Source organism: Grampus griseus (assembly GCF_964374135.1).
Source record: "Grampus griseus genome assembly, chromosome: 4".
NCBI lineage: Eukaryota > Metazoa > Chordata > Mammalia > Artiodactyla > Delphinidae > Grampus > Grampus griseus.
This window is the reverse complement of record NC_138997.1, coordinates 8,761,477-8,783,508: the sequence shown is the minus strand read 5'-3', so window position 1 is coordinate 8,783,508 and position 22,032 is coordinate 8,761,477. Positions and strand designations below refer to the sequence as shown.

Below are 22,032 nucleotides of genomic sequence, written 5' to 3'. Positions count from 1 at the left end.
TGATTTTAGGCAGCCTCTCTGCTAATGGAGGGCGCTGTGTTCTTGTCTTGCTAGTTTTTTGGCATAGGGTGTCCAGCCCTGTAGGTTGCTGGCTGTTGAGTGAAGTTGATTCTTGGCATTGAGATGGGGATCTCTGGGAGATTTTCGCTGTTTGATATTACGTGGAGCTGCGAGGTCTCTTGTGGACCAGTGTCCTGAAGTTGGCTCTCCCACCTCAGAGGCATAGCACTGACTCCTGGCTGGAGCACCAAGAGCCTTTCATCCACACGGCTCAGAATAAAAGTGAGAAAAAATAGAAAGAAAGAAGGAGGATAAAATAAAATGAAATAAAATAAAGTTATTAAAATAAAAAATAATTAAGAAAACAATTTTTATAGTAAAAAAAAAGATAAAACAAAATGGACAGACAGAACCCTAGGACAAATGGTAAAAGCAAAGCTATTCAGACAAAATCACACAGAGAAGCAACACATACACACACAAAAAGAGAAAAAGGGGGAAAATATATATATATCTTTGCTCCCAAAGTCCACCTCCTCAATTTGGGATGATTCGTTGTCTATTCATGTATTCCACAGATGCAGGGTACATCAAGTTGATTGTGGGGATTTAATCCGCTGCTCCTGAGGCTGCTGGGAGAGATTTCCCCTTCTCTTCTTTGTTCTCACAGCTCCTGGGGCTCAGCTTTGGATTTGGCCCTGCCTCTGCGTGTAGGTTGCAGGAGGGCGTCTGTTCTTTGCTCAGACAGGACGGGGTTAAAGGAGCCGCTGATTCGGGGGCTCTGGCTCACTCAGGCCGCAGGGAGGGAGGGGTACGGATGCGGGGCCAGCCTGCGGCAGCAGAGGCCAGCATGACGTTGCACGAGCCTGAGGCGCGCCGTGTGTTCTCCCGTAGAAGTTGTCCCTGGATCACGGGACCCTGGCAGTGGCGGGCGGCACAGGCTCCCAGGAGGGGAAGTGCAGATAGTGATCTGTGCTCGCACAGAGGCTTCTTGGTGGCAGCAGCAGCAGCCTTAGCATCTCATGCCTGTCTCTGGGGTCCATGCTGGGATCCAACCAAAGCCCGAGCCTCAGCTCCCAGCCCCACCCGCCCCAGTGGGTGAGCAGACAAGCCTCTCGGGCTGGTGAGTGCCAGTTACCGATCCTCTTTGTGGGCATCTCTCTGCTTTGCCCTCCGCACCCCTGTGGCTGCACTGTCCTCCGCGGCGCCGAAGCTTTCCGCCTCTGCCACCCGCCGTCTCTGCCCGCGAAGGGGCTTCCTAGCGTGTGGAAACCTTTCCTCCTTCACAGCTCCCTCCCACTGGTGCAGGCCCCGTCCCTATTCTTTTGTCTCTGTTTTTTCTTTTTTCTTTTGCCCTACCCAGGTACGTGGGGAGTTTCTTGCCTTTTGGGAGGTCTGAGGTCTTCTGCCAGCATTCAGTAGGTGTTCTGTAGTTGTTCCACGTGTAGATGTATTTCTGGTGTATCTGTGGGGAGGAGGGTGATCTCCGCGTCTTACTCTTCCGCCATCTTGGAGCTCCTCCTCTAGTTGGTTTTTAAAATGAAATAATGCATTTGAAACTCTTGGAACAGTACAGAGTACACACTAAATAAACCTTACCTATTATTGTTATTCCATGTAAGAGTAAGATGGAAAATTAAGCATTTAAGAATACTTCATTTGAATGATCTTCTGAGGATATACTCAGCCCATGATATTTCTTGATAGTCTTCTACGTAAATTTCCGTTTTATCTCAGATTTGTTGAGACAAGGATAGAGGAAAGCTTTTCTAAGTAACCAAAAGAAACAACCACAACTAATGTGAAAAGAACTTAATGGTAGAAATTATAGGGTAGAGTAACTGCAACACCTATTGAAATTGACTACTGTGGTCTGTGGGGCATTGTTCCCTCTGTGTCCCATCTTAGATGCTAAAAAAAGATATTCCAACTTGAAGGCTGAGATCCTCTTGAAGAGTTTTCCTTCCAGATCTTGAAAGCCCTTCACACTGGACTGGCATCTGTTCCCAGTAGCATGGAGACTCCTGGAACCTCAGGTTACCACCTGTGCATGACCATACTGTGTTCCTGCTCTGCCTTTCTTACAGCTTTTCCTAATCTTTGCTCTCTTAGATGAAGAAGGCAGATCTTTACTCATTCTTTAAGCTTCTTTTTCTGCGTTTCACATGCACCAATCTTGAAGCTCTTGCCTTCTCTCTCTGCTTCAGAGCCCTATGGGTCCTATCCACCTTTTCGTGTATGAGCAGTTTGTTTTGCCTGAAGTATTTTCTCCCAGTCAGGTATTAAGACCAGTTTCCCACTTGTTTTTGAAAGCAGACACCGAAGGCTGGTTCACTATGCTCTTCAGAGGAATTTCCTCCTTCACAGGAGCCTTTCAGCTTTCCCTAGGTTCACTAAGATATGAAAGCAGACTCGCTATCTCTCTTTGTCAAAACCTGCACTCCCCACTGATTCCTCCCCCAGTTGCTAGTTTTAAAGACTTGCCTCCAAATATCAATGCATTTGCAAAGATGAAAGAACTGGCAACAGAAGAGTAGCTCTTCCTCAGGCTGACCCACTTTCACTTTGATGATATCTTATTCAAGCACTAGCCAAGGGGCTGATCTTCAAGAATTCTATCCATGCAAACTTAAATAATCAGCAAATATAAATATATATTTAGACATATATAATATTATTTTATTAATGGAGGATTAATCTTTGAACATGGAAACTGAAAATACTTTATTCCCAGACTTCCTACTGTGTATTAGTATTTGCAAGTAGGTCTGTATCTAAGTAACATGAGAAAAGCTTTTTTTGCTCTGCTGTGAAGTCTTATTAAGTGAGTCAGCTAATTATATGCCACTTTCATAAATATGGCAGTCACTGAGCTACTTGTTATGCTTACCAAGGGTGAAGATTTAAGCTAGAATACTATTTCTTTGCTATATAATGAAAATTTCTTCTAAAAAATGATTTCACACTGATTCCTGATTTATAGACCAATTAATAGACTAGTTATTTTATAATTTATGGCTGAATGTATTTAAAACTAGATTTAAGGATACTGATAAAGAACATCCAAAAATAATGCTAAAATAGATTTAATGTATTAGCTTTACTCTCTCCCCCAATCCCAAACCTTTTATTAAAAACAGTCAAACTTGGGCTTCCCTGGTGGCGCAGTGGTTGAGAGTCTGCCTGCCAATGCAGGGGACGTGGGTTCGTGCCCCGGTCCGGGAAGATCCCACATGCCGCGGAGCGGCTGGGCCCGTGAGCCATGGCCGCTGAGCCTGTGCGTCCGGATCCTGTGCCCTGCAACGGGAGAGGCCACAGCAGTGAGAGGCCTGCGTACTGCAAAAAAAAAAAAAAAACAGTCAAACTTTTTCTCATTTCATCTGTTCACTTTATCTTCCTCTCTCTCCCTCTTTCTTTCTGAAGGGATTGCCAAGACTAAAGAAAGAGTTAGAAGAGCAAAAGGCAAGAAAATGAGTAATATGCTAACAGATTATCCAAAGTAGAGCATGAATAGCTTCTAAATACATATTTCTATATAAGACTGGTTTCTCTAAAAGTATCATTTAATTAAAATGGGATTGTATTTTTAAATTTTTAATTTATTATTTTCTTAATTGAAGCATAGGTAATTTACTATGTTGTGTTAATCTCTGCTGTACAGCAAAGTGACTCAGTTATATACAAATATACATTCTATTTTATATTCTTTACCATTATGGTTTATCCCAGGATATTGAATATAATTCCCTGTGCTATACAATAGGACCTTGTTGTTTATCCATTCTATATGAAATACTTTGCATCTACTAACCCCAATCTCCCAGTCCATCCCTCCCCCACCCTGCCTTGGCACTTACAAGTCTGTTCTCTATGTCTGTGAATCTGTTTCTGTTTTGTAGATAGGTTCATTTGTGCCATATTTTAGATTCCACATATCAGTGATATCATGTGGTATTTGTCTTTCTTTTTCTGACTTACGTCACTTAGTATGATAATCTCTAGTTGCATCCACGTTGCTGCAAATGGCATTATTTCATTCTTTTTTTATGGCTGAGCAGTATTCCATTGTATATAAGTACCGCATCTTCTTTATCCATTCATCTGTCGATGGACATTTTGGTTGGTTTCATGTCCTGGCTATTGTAAATAGTACTGCTATAAACACAGATAGGGGTGCATGTATCTTTTTCAATTATAGTTTTGTCTGGATATATACCCAGGAGTGAGATTGCTGGATCATATGGTCATTCTATTTTTAGTTTTCTGAGGAACCTCCATACTGTTTTCCATAGTGGCTGTACCAACTTACATTCCCAGCAACAGTGTAGGAGGGTTCCCTTTTCTGCACACCCTCTCCAGCATTTATTATTTGTATACTTTTTGATGATGGCCATTCTGACTAGTGGGAGGTGATACCTCACTGTAGTTTTGATTTGCATTTCTCTAATAACTGGCTCTGTTGAGCATCTTTTCATGCGCCTATTGGCCATATGTATGTCTTCTTTGGAGAAATGTCTATTTAGGCCTTCTGCCCATTTTTCGATTGGGTTGTTTGGTTTTTTTTTTTTTTGATATTGAGCTGCATGAGCTGTTTGTATATTTTGGAGATTAATCCCTTGTCAGTCGCTTCATTTGCAAATATTTTCTCCCATTCTGTGGTTGATCTTTACGTTTTGTTTATGCTGTGCAAAAGCTTTTAAGTTTAATTAGGTCCCATTTGTTCATTTTTGTTTTTATTTTCATTACTGTAGGAGGTGGATTCAAAAAGATATTGCTGTGATTTATGTCAAAGAGTGTTCTGCGTATGTTTTCCTCTATGAGTTTTATACTATCCGGTCTTATATTTCAGTCTTTAGTCCATTTTGAGTTTATTTTTGTGTATGGTGTTAGAGAATGTTCTAATTTCATTCTTTTACATATTGCTGTTCAGTTTTCCCAGCACCACTTATTGAAGAGACTGTCTTTTCTCCATTGTATATTCTTGCCTCCTTTGTTGTAGATTAATTGACCATAGGTGCATGGGTTTATTTCTGGGCTTTCTATCCTGTTCCATTGATGTATATTTCTGTTTTCATGCCAGCACCATATGGCAGTGATTTCCACCAATCTCTTCCAGCTCACTTGTTTGTTCTTCTGCCTCATTTATTCTGCTATTGATATCTTCTAGTGTATTTTTCATTTCATTTCAGTTATCATATTGTTCATCTCTGTTTGTTCTTTAAATCTTCTAGCTCTTGTCAACACATTTTTGACCGGAGATGTGTTACAGCCACAGGCATTAGTTTCTGTAAAAATCCCCCAGTCAATAATGTGTTAAACATTTCCTGTATTTTCTTGGTCTGTGACGCCATTCTTTTTCCAAGATCTTGGATCATCTTCACTATTACTACTCTGAAGTCTTTTTCAGGTAGATTGCCTATCTCCACTTCACTTAGTTTTAACTTGTTCCTTTGTCTGGAGCATATTTCTCTACCATCTCATTTTGTCTACCTTTCTGTGTTTGTGGTCTCCATTCTCTAGGCTGCAGGATCATAGTTCCTCTTGCTTCTGGTGCCTGCTCACTGGTGGGTGGAATTGGGTCTTGCCCCTCAGGTGGGCAGGGCTGGGTCAAGTGGTGTGTTGGAAGTGGCTGTGGCTCAGGATGACTTTAGGCAGCCTGTGTGCTGATGGGTGGGGCTGTGTTCCCACCCTATTAGTTGTTTGGCCTGAGGTGTCCCAGCAGTGGAGCCTGCAGACTGTTGAGTGGGGCTGGGTCTCGGTGCCAAAATGGTGACCTCCAGGAGAGATCACGCCAATGATCATTCTCTGGGGCCTCCACCACCAGTGTCCCTGCACCCACAGTGAGCCACAGTTGACCCCCATCTCCCCAGGAGAGTATCCAGGACTTGCAGGTAGGCCTGGCCCAGGCTCCTGTGGAGTCACTGCTTTGCCCTGGGTCCCAGTGCATGTGAAACCTTGTGTGCACCCTCCAAGAGTGGAGTCTCTGTTTCCCCCAGTTCTGTGGAGCTCCTGCACTCAAGCCATTCTGGCCTTCAGAGCAAAATGCGCTGGGGGCTCCTCCTCCCGATTCCAGACCCTCAGAATGGGGAGCCTGACGTGGGGCTGAGAACCTTCACTCCAGTGGGAGAACCTCTGTGATATAGTTATTTTCCAGTTTGTGGGTCACCCAACTGGCAGGTATGAGATTTGATTATATCACGAAAGTGCTCCTCCTACCATCTTGTTGTGGCTTCTTCTTTATCTTTCGATGTAGACTATCTTTTTTGGTAGTTTCCAGTCTTTTTTGTTGATGGTTGGTTGTTGAGCAGTTAGTTGTGATTTTGCTGTTTTTGTGAGAGGGGGTGAGCTCAAGTTCTTCTAGTCCACATCTTGTCTCCTCCCCTCCCTGTCTAAATTGTTTTAGGCAGTTAAGGGCAGGGGCAGAAAGCTCTTCTGAGTCTGCTGGGCCTTAATTGCTTTCAGCTTAAAATAATCTACCTGCCAAAGTAGCACATTTTGGGGTGGCACATTCTGCTCCTCGTCAGTCCCACCTTTAAAACTTCTCCAAGAAGTTTCACAGTCCAGAAGCTGAGCTGGTAGATTGCTCCTCTCACTGAACCAGTGTCTTGAGTCCTGAGAATAGGTCAATTCCGTTAAAGAGTTGTCTCATTTCAGAAGGCAGTGATGCAATTGGGCTCCCACAGTTAGGCCTATATTGTGCAAGCAATTAGATATTCAATAAAAAAGCATTTCTATGGAAACAAAAGAAAAACAAAGGTTAATGTTTGGAGCAGACTGTAAACCCAGTTTGAGTCCTAAGGGCAGCCAGTTAAGAAGATTTCTAGCTGTCAGGGCCAAAACATCTTTTGCAGTTTGAATATTTCTGATGGCATTGGGTGTTCAGGTAAACTTTCTGAGGCGCCCACACAGCAACAGGCATAAAGACTATCTACACATGAGCTGCTGTGATGATTTCTGGGAAGTTTATATCAAGTTGTTCACATTTAGTTTGCAGAGATTCAGGAAGAGAGCAGTTTTTGTTTGTTCATAGTGATTCCAAGTCAAGAAGTTGGTAAAAGTTGGAACTATTAGCTTGGTGAGTTTTAGCCAAATATTGAAGGAAACTAGAAGAATTCAGGATCCAGTCCAGTTTACAGGTAGAAAACAAAACCTCCAAGACAATTAACAGCACTAGAATATGATATCCACAAAGGTATATTACTGAGACATGATGTTTCTCTCTACAGTTAGCTTCATTTCTACCAAAGATAACCATGGTAAGACTAATGTCTCTGCAAATCAAGTCTAGTTTCAACAGACTTGGCCTTATTATTTACATAAGTGCAACAAGAATAGTGGCTGACCATATAGGCTCTTTTAAATCTGTTTTGTTGGAACCTTTCATAAGGAATCTCAGATTTAACTTTTAAATGCCTCTGGAGGCTAGGCAGCCAAGCCAGGGACTTACCATCAGACTTTGCCTGCAGTACCGATACATTCGGGGTAATTCTTCTCCTCTGGAGGTCCCCAAGATATCTTGAGGTTCCTGCACCTGCCAGGAAGTGACTTTCCTTACTCATCTGATACGGCTTCCAGGAACCCTGTAAGGAAAGTACGAGGCTGGTTTTTCAAGGGGCATCATTGGCTCCATAAAGTCAACCTTAGTTCCTTAAACCTGTCTGGTCATATCTGACGCTGTGCACATTCTCAAATATGACATTCCAGTCAAAGCCTTGGTGTATAACCAATGTTTCCAATTGTGTCATGTTATGAGGACAGATTCCTATTGAACTTATGCAAATAATTGTAATGCCATGAAAATAAGAGTACTCACTAAGAGTCTCCAAATTCTGAAGGGATCAGATAGTGAGAAAGAGTAATTGTTGTATCTTCGTTCACAAAGTTAGCAAGTTGGTATATTTACCAACTTGCTAATAGCTTAAGAGAGAAAGAAAAAGGTTTCCTTAAATCTAGAAAAACAAAACCAAGGAACCAAGAATATTTCAAACAAAAAGTCATAAAAGTTGTTCTCATCCTCATCAGTCATTCACTCCCCTGTAATTAATTCTTACTGATATTGATCTTCTGTTAGCAGTTTTAGGAAGCCGTCAGTTTCTCCATTAGATTAATGCAAATTCTTACCCAGTTTAGTGGTATGATCAGAAAGTTATCAAAAACCTGTACTTGTTAGATTCCTTTCCAGGAGTTTCTTGAAGGTGAAGCACTTTTGCAAGAAACCTTTTCCAGAGCATCAGAGTAAAAGAGTAACTGTCTGTAAATGACAAAAGAAAAGTTACAGTTAAAGATTTGATGAGAGTTCATTATAATGCAGTTAATAAGGAAATTTGATTATTTTTGTGACATACATCATCTTTTTTTTTTTCTTTTTTTTGCTGTACGCGGGCCTCTCACTGTTATGGCCTCTCCTGTTGCGGAGCACAGGCTTCGGACGCACAGGCTCAGCGGCCATGGCTCACGGGCCCAGCCGCTCCGCGGCATGTGGGATCTTCCCGGACCGGGGCACGAACCCGTGTCCCCTGCATCGGCAGGCGGACTCTCAACCACTGCACCACCAGGGAAGCCCGACATACAACATTTTAAAATAATAACTGGAATTGTGACTGAAAACAATACATATCATTTTTAGGAATTTTGTACAATTTCTGGAATACATATTAATGACATACATCCATAGAAATACAACATAAAGAAGGGTTGGTACTTCTTGCCTGACAATACTTGCCATGGAATTAAACATCAAATAAACTTAACTAGTTTAACATCTCTCTTTTTTTTTTTAAATATAAGGTGAGAGAACCAATCTTTTGAGATGTTCCAGGGACCCTCTTGAAAATCCCAATTATTTCAAGGACAAAAAGATTTCATTTAGAATTTGATTTGGGGGATTCAAATAGGATCATGGGTCATTGTGGTACAATATTTAGTCAATCCATTTAACCAAAGTGACAACAAAATACTTTGCAGGCAGATATAGAAAGTTATATAATTGTTAAAAAAAATGAGTTCTTCTAATAATAGAGAAGACTGTTTTCTTAAGTAATCAAAGACTTGATAAAGAGAACATGAAGCACAATAAATTATTTTGATAAAATACAGAATCTTTAACCTCTCATAATCTTATGAAGAGCAGACTAGTCTAAGAAAATCTTGTTCTTGCAGATGAAAGAAAATCAAGTTTTAGTTTTACACAAATATAAGTAAACTATTGTTATTAAAGCTTATTTTTTTAAATATTTATAATAAATGCATTCAATTTTAGCCAGTTTGACTACACAAGGCAAAATTCTCTTTTCCTATCCCTCCCTCCCTCTCTCCCCAGCTTTGTATATCCACTTAGTTTGTCTTTTATTTTCTGCTTTCTCATTCTGAAATAATTATTTTAGGACAAAATTAGTCTTTTTCTCTTAATAAAAACATATCTCCATACCTCATACCTTTTCTTAGCCAAAAACACATCTTATTCCCTTGCATACAGAGTTTTTTTTCTTTCTAGTAGTTTCAATTATGTATATTAATTAGAATTCTTAACTCTTGGAAACTTTAATATCTAGTGAAAACTAAGTAAGCAATTGTGAACTGTCACACTATCATTCCACAGACTGGCAAATTTAAGAGTACATTTCATCATTTCTAGAAGTATATGCTTTCTTATAGTACAATTTTTTTTTAATGTGACACAAGACATTTTACTGACAGATCTAAATATCTTTAGTTTCTCTGTAATAAGAAGCCAAAAGTGGATAAATCTATGTTCTGTATTTTATCTTATTTGGAAATGACCTCAATGAATTTCCATCCTTTAACTTAACATAGCAAAACTCTAAATTACCAAAGAGATTTAGAAAACTATTTAAGTAGACATATCATAAACCATAATTATTTTTGAAAAGTTCACTTAAAATTTTTATCTCCCCTAAAATTATTTCATTCACTTGTTCTTAACAGCCATATTTAGATTACTCATAAAATGTCATGAGACATTAAAGCAGCTAGCCATCATCTTAGGTTATTTTTCTTTCTGACAAATTCTGTAACAGAGACACATGAGCTTATTTGACTTTTAGGAAACCTAGGTCGAATAAATTATATTTAATGCTGAAAACTCTAAAGACATGCCAATTTTAATTAAACCAACAAACTTAAACTAGCTTTTATTTACCAAAGATTGTCCCAGACCACATGAACTTGAAAAGCATTTGGGTTAGTGTCTATTATACTTCAGAGTGTTTAAAAATATTTAAATTGATAAGTGCCTGTTTTTCTTTAAGCCAGTTAAACAAAGTCAGTTAATTTTTTTTTTTTTTTGGGCAAACTAATTTTGGCAATACCATCCAGAGGTAGAAATATATCACATATACATAACATACATCCATAGACATATATAAACACACAGATACCAACAGGGACCCTAAATTTTAGCCAAGAATCAGGTACAACAATACAACTCATTAGCTCGTAAATAACAGTTGAATCCAAATTGTGTCTCTGGAAGATGGAACAAGTGAAGGTGACCACTCAAATGGCTAAAGCATTTTACTAATTTTTGTGGCAAGGACTTTCATTTGTCCGAAATAAGTAACCTTATGGAAGCTGTGGATTAAATTTTCCGCAAGGGAAATTTTATAGCAGTTTGTGTTTTATTTTAAAAAGCCTTCCCCCCACCCCCCCTTCTGTTTACTTCAGTCTCAGAGGATGGTGGGCTGTGTTATTAGTTATATCCTTGGGGTGTTTACATTTCAAAGACATCGAAGATTTACATCTTCAAGGGACAAAGAAAGAATGTGAATTGTCTCCAAGGAGTTTTGGAATATGTTTCTCTATAATTATCAGAAGTCTAGGGTAATTACTATTTTCCTTCTTTTTAGAACACTTCTGTTCCAATGTCCTGAGTTTTTACAATATGTGCAAGCATTTTGAGATGAATTGGGGAGGTTTGGGGGATGGTAAAGATAGGTGTGTTTTGAATTGTTTCTAGAGCTGCATTTCTGGTTTTGCAAAGGTTTGCAAGATAAGGACAGTTGATTTTAATTCCTCAAAGATTGGGTTGCAGCCTGAATACTGTCAAGGGGCTGGCCCACCCATCCAACTACTTTATCTTTAATTTGCTTCCTTATATCAGGGAGATTTCCAAAGAAGACGGAGCTTCAGGGTTTAACACAGTATGCCTTTTAAAAATCTGGAAAAAGTCTTTAACGAAGGCCTTCAAATGTTTTCCTTTTCCTGAATGTACAATTCAGTCTTGGACCAGTTCACGTCAGGAGGAAAAAACTTCTACTGCTGCTTCTGTTGGCCCCTGCATATTGGCCTCAAACTGATCCATTTCCTGATTATTTACAGGAGGGCCTGGGTCCTCTGCTTCTTCTGTGAGAGTTCCCCTCCACCCCGCCACTGCCAGGAGCTGTCTGTTAACTACAACATAATTTTATTATATATAATCCAAAATAATTTTTATGGAGGGGAAAAACACACCTTGGCAGCTGTAAGTGGGACTGTGAATGTACATTAATCTTTTTAACTCCTCCCTAAATTTGGTAGGAACTGAAAGTAGAGGTAAAAGGGTTTTGTAATTTAACAGAACTACCACCATCCATAGACGTGAATTCTTGCATTGGGGGTCCAGAAAACATTTGCGAGGGACATTGCATAGGAAAGCCTGAAGCTGGCAGAACCTGATTACAGGGTCTTGTAATCAGAAGAGTAGATGGAAAAGTACAAGGAGTTGTAAGGGGCAGCGAAGCCAGCCCTACCACCCATCCCAAGTTATTCTGCTAAATTCACCTCCTGGCTTTCATGATTTACACAAGGAATCTTTATACCCTGGGCCTGGGGATCTGGACAGAGTGCTTTCTGCAGATCTTAACAGGAAAGGGAAGTTAAAACAGGCAGATGGGGCTGAACAAGACAAAAAGAATCCTTCATCTCTGTTGTTGTTGTTGTCTTTAATATAGGGGAACCACAGCAAAGCTTGTCTAAAGAGATGCCAGTCTCATGAGAATCATGAACTCACCAGTCTGTAAGCCTAGCTCAAACAACAAGCTTATAGGACCTATGCCTGTATTCAACCCTATGATTTTCCTCCTTATGACAAACAACACAAAAGACAAAAGAAAACAGTGACCTAGGAGGAAAGGAATCAATAGAAAGCAAGAATACGCATAACAAATCTTTACCAGAGTCACTATACCAAAGGAACTGACTCACACAAATAGCGTCTCCTGCTAATCAAATGTAGAAAAAGGAAAAGGATTCTCCCCACTCTTGCTTCCACCAGATCCTGCAGGCAGAGATCCAGGAGACTGATGTGGTAAGAATTCGTACCTTCTACCAGAGCTTCCAGGATCTCTCAGCTGCAGCAACCCCAGAACAAGCAATGTCCAGCCAAAGGAGAGCCCCACGTTCGGCACCAAACTACTGGGCAGGACAGATTTTCCCTTCATTCCTTATACGCTCTTTGGTTGGTCTCGTAACTAAATTGACATAAGACAGATTAACAGGAGAAAAACAAATTAATTTCATATGTTTGAGAGCCCCACAAAGATACGGAACTCAAAGGCAGTCGGGCAATTGAGGTTTATATGCTACCCTGAGCTGAAGAATGGGATGGGGCCCAAGCTTCAGAGGGGAGGAGGGCAACTCACAGGAAGGTGAGATGAGCAGGTCTTTGGTAATCAGATGTCTTCCCTGCCATATAGATGACGCTTTCAGGTAAACAAAAAGTTCTCTCTGGTGAAAGCTCTCTTTCTGGTACAGGCCTCTAATCTACGTTCTTTTGGGCAGTTATGGAGGATGTAAAAAGCTCTTCCTGAGTCTGCTGGGCCTCGACTGCCTTCAGTTCAAATTAATCTACCTGCCACACTTTCTCCCCTTCAAATGCAACCAGTCACCACCACATAGACTCCTGTTTCTTCTACAGCCTATTCATTTCTCCCAACCCAAACCTGGATAATTTCCAAGCAATGCCTAGATATCTTATTTGATCTAAAAACATTTGATTATTATATTTTAGTTTATGGACTTTAAGTAAAACCCAAATGTAATATCACATTTTAAAAGTAAACAGGAGCTCTTTAATTAAATATCCAGTCAGTGTTTAAATTCCCCCATCTCATATTTGTTTCTCTTTTCTCAAAACAGGATTCCAAATAAGAGTGAAATAAGGTTCTTAAGTTGTAATTTTCGAATGCTCTCTGAAGTCCACTTTAATCTATATGTTTCCCCAAACTTTTGTTTTTCTTGCAGTTTACTTGTTGAAGTAGTTATTTGTCCTGTATCATTTCCCACAGTCCAAAATTTGCTGATTGCATCCAATGACGTGCTAAGGTACAGTTCGTACAGGAAAGGCAAGATACATGTTTGATGGTTTTCCTGTGATTGCATTTTTTCCTGGTCGATTCTGGTTCTAATTTCTTGCTTCCATTATATATATAATCCATCTCCTTACCTATGCTGTGCTTTCCTCGTACTGCAGCATCCTATTCTGACCACTGGGTAGCACTTTAGTGAATATTTAGGGCCAACAGGCTATGTGTGAAGGATATGGTAGGATGGTGAAATTACATTGCAGCACAAGACTGGATAGAAAAATAGGAAATTGAATATCATACTCCTCTGTTCTTAAAGGATTTTGAGTAATTTTCTTTTATTCTGCAACTTCATCCCCACCATTTCCTTAATCCTCACTAGTTTCTCTAGCCATGCTCTTGGGGTGGTTTCTTTCTACACACTAGAGAATTCATCAATGTTTTGATAAACAAAGGCAGTTCTCACTTGTGCTTTAACTAATACTTTTTGTTTGTTTCCTTCTGGGTAAACTTTTATAGCATGAAAGGTATAATGGCCCCATAGAGCATACAGTGCTTCTGAATAAACTTCTTTGATGGGTTTCAGCAACCAAATTATAAGATAATTTTGTTTAGCAGGAATAGACTCTTAACTGAGTCTTAAAGGAATAGGCAAGGCACAGTCAGGGACGTGAGAGAATGTCCTATTTCTCAGTTTCTGAAATCTATAGCTAGTTAAAGAAAACATTTTGAATGCCAGAATTCTTTTGGAGAAGAAGCTCAGGATAGTGGTTAAGGGCACAGAGTCTGGAGTCACCTCTGCTAGTTTGAGCAAATGACTAAACCTCTGAAGCCAAATTTCCTTGGCAAGATGTGGCTAAGGATAGCCTGCCTCATGGGAGGTCTATGAGCTATTTCCACTTCATATAATACAGTTAAAACCTTAATGACAGTTTATGAATATTAATGTATTTTTATCTTAATGAAATCAGTAATCTCATTCACCAGAGAACAACACATAAAGTCTAGCAAACTTGTGAAAACAACACATATTTATTCCTTTAGTGAGTAAAGATGCCTGAAAGTATAGGCGTCTTCTTGTGACATGTTGATACGTATTGACCATCCTGGTATTTATATTGCACTTGATTCCTCTTTTTCCCATTTATTTATGTGTCTTTACTTTTGTAGCTGACTTTCTGTCTCATCACTTATTTGACTTCTTTTTAAATATTATATTAGCATTTCCTCTGTGGCTTCTCAAATCCTTACCCACAAGTGATACATATTTTACTTTATAAACTGTAGATACTTGGAGTATGGTTTTAAAGATTAGGTAAATACATGCTCAGAAATACGTATACTTTAAAAAATAGCAGTTATTATGTACTTGCAACCTAAGTAAGTCATTATTTAAAATTAATAGGGATGGATTTTACTTGATCCCAATACATGATCAATCTAGCCAAAGAATTCACCAGCAACATTGACCATTACTTGGATGACCTTTGAAGAATGCAACAGACACACCCAAATACACATACATACACATATCCAATAACATTCACCAGTCTTAGCACCTCATTTGTGATAGAAAGCAAGTCAGTTCTGCATATTTACTTGTCCAGTCTATATCAAAATCTTTTAACAAATTAGGTTAGAAAAATAAATCCCTAAAAGCTTAAAATGCAAAGAAACAGGAAATTTACCTTATTTTCCTCATACCTGACTATCACTAAAAGTTATCTAAATACTAATGAGAGGACTAATGATGTCATTGGCTCCTCCCAATTTAAAAAAGTTATTGCTGCCCCATTTTATCACTAAGGCTATTTGATGCTTAGAGAAAGCTTAAGAAACTTGTTCAACATCACAAAAGATCTAGAATGTGTAGAAGCTAGGATCTGAACTCAAGTCTTGTGATATTACAGCCCTGGTGTCTAACCACCAATCAGCAGAACCTATGTTCTTGACATGAACCAAGAGGTGAAACACTGAAAACAGTACCTTTACTCCATGTTTAGAAGTCAGGTATTTGGGGGATGGTTTATATCTTATTTAATTTATAATTAACTTGGACTTTTAAAATTTATAAAACAGGAGTTAGGCAGAGGTGGATGACCTATAAGCTTCTCTGTCCAGCTAATGTAAGAATGAGCTTTAGGTTGACGTTTTCTCACCATCATCCATTTCCTTATCCCTTTCCCTACCTGTATTTTCAAGATGAAGACATGGGGAGATGTTATTTACATCAGGCATAGTTTTAAACAGAAGCCACATTGACTGAGGGACTATTTGATATCCTTGAGCAAGTTCATATAGACTCACAGTGCCTCCCTGCTCTTTTAATTTTCAGTCACCTCTTTTTACAATTCCTTTTCTGGAATAAATGCAAAGCAACAAAAGGTATTTAATGAAGAACACTAATAAAACCATGACCACAACAGGTTGAATTTGTGGGATCCTAAGGAGAGATAATTGGAAAACTGACCAAATAGTTGCGTTTTCTTCTGCCAAATATGTATGGTTTCAGTCTTGAAATTTGTTTTTTAAATTTGTTTCTTTGCCGTTATTAGAAATAAAGTATAAAATATGTATGCTTTTACAAGTTAAAAACTTACAAAAAGGTAAAAATAACATGCATAGCTACCCAACAAAAAGTACTTTTCATATTTTGTTGTGCCTTCCTCCAATCTGTTTCACCTTTGTATCTGAAGTCTACCTAGGCTGTATCCATAATATATACAACAACATTTATATACTGCTAAACATTGTATCCTAAAGAGGTTCTTATTTTTTATATAATTTTTATGTCATAGTAATAGATGTTTTAATAATCTATTGAATTGGTGAATGATAATTTTCCTAATTCTTCACCATCCATTGAGCATTTAGGTTAACAATTTTTACTCTGTCATTGATCCTGTGAGAAACACCTTTGTTCTCTAGCTTGGGACTGTTTCCCGAATGGTGCATTACTTGGCCAAAAAATTGTACATTTTTAGCGTTAATAACACCTGTTGCCTCAATGTCTTACCAAAGGCACTGTACAGTTTAGAATGCTAGCAGTGACACTAAGGAGTGCCGTTTTTATTACATCCCTTACATACTGTATATAAGATTTTTTTCAAAACATGGTTGTGATTTTTAGAAGTGAATAATGGTACCTCCTCAAAGTCTTTGAATGCTTTTCATTTAAATATTAGAGTGAAGGAGCCTCCCAGGAAGGAATTCTGGAAGATACACCTGTGGATCCTGACAATGAGGCTTATGAAATGCCTTCTGAGGTAAGAGTTTATACACGTGAAACTCCAAAAATAAAGTTTAAGAGTTCAAGTTGGGTCCAATAATCAGTAACCCAAATCTGTCACTGTCAGATTTCCCTGATGTTTGTGCTTAAAGAGAATGACTTACTCTCTAGATGCACAAGTTAGCCAAATCCAGGACGTGTATTGTGTGGACAGCTTTCAAGCTGTGAATGGTTTTTACGTTTGTAAGGAGTTAAAAAAAAAAAAAGGCAACAGCACTGATAGAGACAGTATGTGGCCCACACAACCTAAAATATTTACAGCCTGGCCTTTTACAGAAAGAGATTGCTGGCCCCTACATTGAAGAATTATTTTACTAGACACTTTACCTTCTAAAACAAATGCCAAAATGGAAAGTTAGAGAAATCAACTAAATGCCAAAGGTAGTAATTATTATTTGCCATCCATTTCTAGTGAGATGTTTGCATAGTAAAAGTTACTCAAACAAATTAGAGAGTAGAAATATGATAAATGCATAGTTTGCAATGGGTCAGTCTAACATTTTAAACAGCACACTTTAATTTGAAAGTAAGTTTCTTTAATAGAAAAGGTATCACAAGAGAAATTAGAAAATACTTTTAGATGAACGAAACTGACTCAGGAAGAAATAGAAAATCTGAATACATGTCTAATTTAAAAAGAATGAATCATTAAAAAACCCAGCCAAGGAGAGAATTCCAGGACCAGATGGCTTCACTGGTGAATTTTACCCAACATTTAAAAAAGGAAAAATACCACTAATTACAATTAATGCCAATTAACTCATCATCCAAAAAAATAGAAGAGGGAGCACGCCCTAACCAATTCTGTGGGAACAATATTACCCTGATATCGAAACCAGACACCACCACTAAAAACTGAGTTAAAGTGTGTTGTAGTTAGGTTCTTCTTCTTCTTCATGGCATTATTACAAGGCATACTGATAATCATTCCATTTGCAGAAATTGAGTTTAAATTATTTGCCTAATTAATTTTACCAATATTTGGGGGTCTTTTTATACACGGCACAATGCTAATAAACACTACAGAAATACAGGAAGAGTAACTGCTAGTACCCGGATGCAAGGAGTTTACAGTCTAGTAGGTTTGAAAAACAAATACAAGTGCATCCCTTCATTTATTCATCGTGATAACCCTAACAAACATTATTGACTGCCTCTTATGCACCAGGCATCACAGGGGCAAAAATATACACGATGCACAGAAAAGGTTAACATTTTACAAGATTTCTTTAGATCAGTCGGGAGAAGTTTTATAGCAGAGGTGGTAGTGATCTGCGTGGGAAGGGGTGGGAGCTATGATAGGCCAAAATGAAGGGAGGACATTCTAACACAAGGAAAACTCCAAGGCATACATGTCTGAGAGTGCATGTGGATATGTCTGAGGCACAGTGAGTAATTAAATGTGGTTCAAGCTTTGAGAAGAGTGACAGATGAAGGATGCAGAGATGGGTCAAAGGCAAATTGTAAAGTACTGTAAAAGCCTGGCCATTTAAGTTTGTACTTCATTCAGAAAGCAGCTTGAGTTATTGGAAATATGTTTTTAAGCAGGATCCTGCTATTATTAGAGTTGTTTTTTAGGAGGACTAATCTGGCCCCTTTGGTTAAGACCATCAATATTTTTATTGTCTATGTTATCCAAGTTCTAGGGAGAGAGAAGGAGCTTTGACATAGTAATAATTGAAGCCACAGATGAAGATGATATTCCCAACTGGGAAAGTAAAAGGAGAGAAAATGTGACTTGCCTTTAAATGTTGTCGAACCAAATCAGGTGATTTCTTAGAAAGAAACTAACACTTTAGTTGAAGAAAATGAGAGCCAGATAAGATAGACCGGCTACTGTGTCCTACAGGACGAGGTCATATGATTATTAAATGGCGCATGTGGAAGTAGAGTTCAGACACCCTAACGCTGATCACAAGAATAATAATTCACTTTTATATTTGACAGGAAGACAAAACTATTAAAAAGAAGAAAATTATACTGGATGTAGCAGAATAGTTCCAGAACTGTTAAGACTATAACCTTTATTCAAAGTGGCAAGCCATGTCCCATCTCATTTTTGCCCTAAAGCCCTGATCACTGGTCACTTATACTAAAACTTCGTGTTGTCTTTCCGATTTTCCTATTATTAGGAAGGGTATCAGGATTACGAACCTGAAGCCTAAGAAATATCTTTGCTCCCAGTTTCCTGAGATCTGCTGACAGATGTACCACCCTGTACCAGTGCTCAGTTCCAACGTGCCCAGTCATGACATTTTCTCAAAGTTTTCAGTGTGTCTTGAAGTCTTCCATCAGCAGTGATTGGCGCATCTGTACCTGCCCCAACTCAGCATCTCGGTGCTTCCCTCCCACCTAATATATGATAGCAGGGTCTCTGTGTGCTGTGGATACTGTGGCTTCAAATCTAAAGTGTTAAATTAAACACACCCAAGTGACTGCCACTTATTTCTAAATCGCCACTAAGTTTTCCTTGCTGATGTTGAAAAATTGTGAGTGATTTACTATAATATATTATAAGATTTTCAGGTGTCTTTTAATGATTCTAAATATATTGATGTATTGTGAAATTTAATACATATAATACTTAAATACGTGAGCATGAAACTATGCACCTATAAATATTAACTATAAAATGTTAGTTTTGTGATGTGTTTTATCTTGTGTTTGTATATAAATGGTGAAAATTAAAATAAAATGTTCTCATTACAAAAATCTTATTTTTAGCCCATCTCACTTGAATAATAAAACCATGCTTATAAACAACATGCAATGAGAGCTGACACGATTAACTTGAAGTTCTTGATGGCCATTTGAAGGAGGATGGATTTTAGAGCAGTTTAAAAAGATGAGATGAAACATTAACCTTTTACTGTGGGAATTCCCTGAAGCACCACTGCCCAAAATGTGTTCTGATGTGCACTAGTACCTTAAGAGACCCTACTAAAAAAGTGGGTTCCCCTCCTACACTGTTGGTGGAAATGTAAGTTGGTGCAGCCACTATGGAAAACTGTATGGAGGTTCCTCAGAAAACTAAAAATAGAATTACCATATGATCCAGCAATCCCACTCCTGGGCATATATCCAGACAAAGCTATACTTCAAAAAGATACATATGCACCCCTGTGTTCATAGCAACTGTTCACAATAGCCAAGACTTGGAAGCAACCTAAATGTCCATCGACAGATGAATGGATGAAGAAGATGTGGTACATATATACTGGGCTGGCCAAAATGTTTGTGTGGGTTTTTCACAAATGAACTTTTTGGCCAACCCAATAAGCCATAAAAAAGAGTGAAGTAATGCCATCTGCAGCAACAAGGATGGACCTAGCGATTATCATACTAACTGAAGTAAGTCAGAAAGACATATGATATCATGTTGTGTAATCTAAAATATGACACAAATGAAACTACGAAACAGAAACAGACTCACAGATATAGAGAACAGACCTGTGGTTGCCGAGGGGGAGGGGGGGAGTGGGGAGGGATGGAGTGGGAATTTGGGGTTAGCAGATGCAAACTAGTATATACAGAATGGATAAACAACAAGGTCCTACTGTATAGCACAGGGAGCTATCTATATCCAATATCCTGTGATAAACCACAGTGGAAGAGAATATGAAAAAGAATGTATATATAACTGAATCACTTTGCTGTACAGCAGAAATTAGCAACACTGTAAATCAACTATACTTCAGTAAATCAATAAATAAAACAAAAAAGTGGGTTCCACAGAATACAGAAGTGTAAGAAATGATACTGACTACATCCTCTTTAGGTAATCGTAAGGCACATTAACATTAGCACATTAAAGGCTCTGAGAGAACCTGGTTAACTTTAACCCAGGATTTTCTTTTTTTAAATCAAATCTTTTCCTTCCAGGAAGTACCTTGAAACATCTCTGGGAACTACCAGAGAATCGCCTTAATGTCTCTAGATTTATAAAAATCTCTTGGACTCCTTTAAATTCGGGTAAACATATGAATTCTAGGATATTTCTTTAGGAAAGGTTTTTCTACTTAGGGAAAATCTGTTAATTCCCCATAGGTGCTGACAATAAACTTGAATGTCAAAAGACCTATACAAATCAATAATTTTTTAAAATCTTTTTAATTATTCAGGAGACAAATGGCATAGCCACTTTAAAAACTCCCCAACAGAAAGTATAATTTTAAGAAAATATTCTAGAAGTGCTAGGCAGCTCAGATGTAATCATGAGTAATTTGATGTATATTAGGCACTGGCAAGGAGGGAAGGCAGAATGAATATAATGACTCTCTGCATGATCACCACAGAAACTAGTCTTTTGCCTAATGGAAAGAGACTACAGAGTGTTAAGCTGCTGTGTATGTAGTCTTAAACTGGAGAGAAGCGGTAAGTCTCTTGTTTCATTAGATACATTCATGAGGAAACCACATGGAAAATTACAGCCTTTCTGTACAAGGAGCCTTCGAGTACCAATGTGTGCATAGAAAATACCATGGGAAGATAGACACCAGTAGCGGTTGTCTTGAACCAAGCACTTAAACAAAATTTGTGCAAGGCACGTAAGCCTTTTCAGGATTCTTGTCTCACAGCCACTGCTGAGACATCTACCTGACAAGTGGCCTGAGGGTTAGTCTGCTCCCAGGCTTATTTTGCAGACATCATCCCCCCAAGTCTGAGTTATTCAGCCTCATACGCTCCATGGGGCTTTAGCAAAACAGGTCAGGATGGGCTTTGGCCACAGTTGGCAGCACAACAGTCTAATGTATGGTTTGGCATTCCAAGTCAGATCTTTTCAAAATCTCCCACCAGTATGAGATATATTCCCCAACCTTCTGGCTCATCCAGTGGCTAACTATTGGATCAGCACACACAGACACATGCACATGCTTCAGGACAACCATTAGTTCTCAGGGATAATGCTTTCCACATCCACACTGAGGAAGAAAAACGCAATGTTCTGACTGAAAACTTGACAGACTCCTCCGTCCACCACACTGACACCATACTCTTTCTATGTGGGATGAGTTCGTCCTACTGTGTTGTTTCTGTCTTGGGCAGGAGCACAACAGGGCTGGTACCTCCCTGTTTTCTCTGTCCCTGGAATTTAAATTGGAGATACTTTTTTTTATTACTATGTGTCAAATATAGATGTAAGTGATTTATCAATAGTAACTTGTTTAATTCTCAAAACAGCACTAAGTTCCAGTACTATCCTCAGTTTATATATGAGCAAACAGAGGCACCTGCAGGCTAAGTAATGTTCTCATAGCCACAGAGCTAAGAAGTGGCCAAAACAGAAGTTCGATCAATATGGGGCCAGAGTCTGTGCTCTCAGCCCCTAGGTCACATCATCTCTCAGAGTGGGGACATACAACTATGTCAGTAACCCCCCAGAAGTCTAGAGAATGCGATGGTAGCCTTGCTTTTCTAGATATAATTATTAGTATATTTCTA

General features: G+C 38.8%; 1 protein-coding gene across 1 annotated transcript in view; it reads left to right on the top strand.

Moving 5' to 3' along the window:
* SNCA (synuclein alpha) overlaps window positions 1–19,159 on the top strand; it is a 128,626-nt gene extending 109,467 nt beyond the window's left edge. The window contains exons 5-6 of the mRNA XM_082653195.1: window positions 16,487–16,567; window positions 18,723–19,159. Coding sequence (XP_082509321.1) covers window positions 16,487–16,567; window positions 18,723–18,755 — 114 coding nt within the window. The 3' untranslated portion in view covers window positions 18,756–19,159. The remainder of the gene's footprint in view (window positions 1–16,486; window positions 16,568–18,722) is intronic.
* Window positions 19,160–22,032: the final 2,873 nt, after the last annotated feature.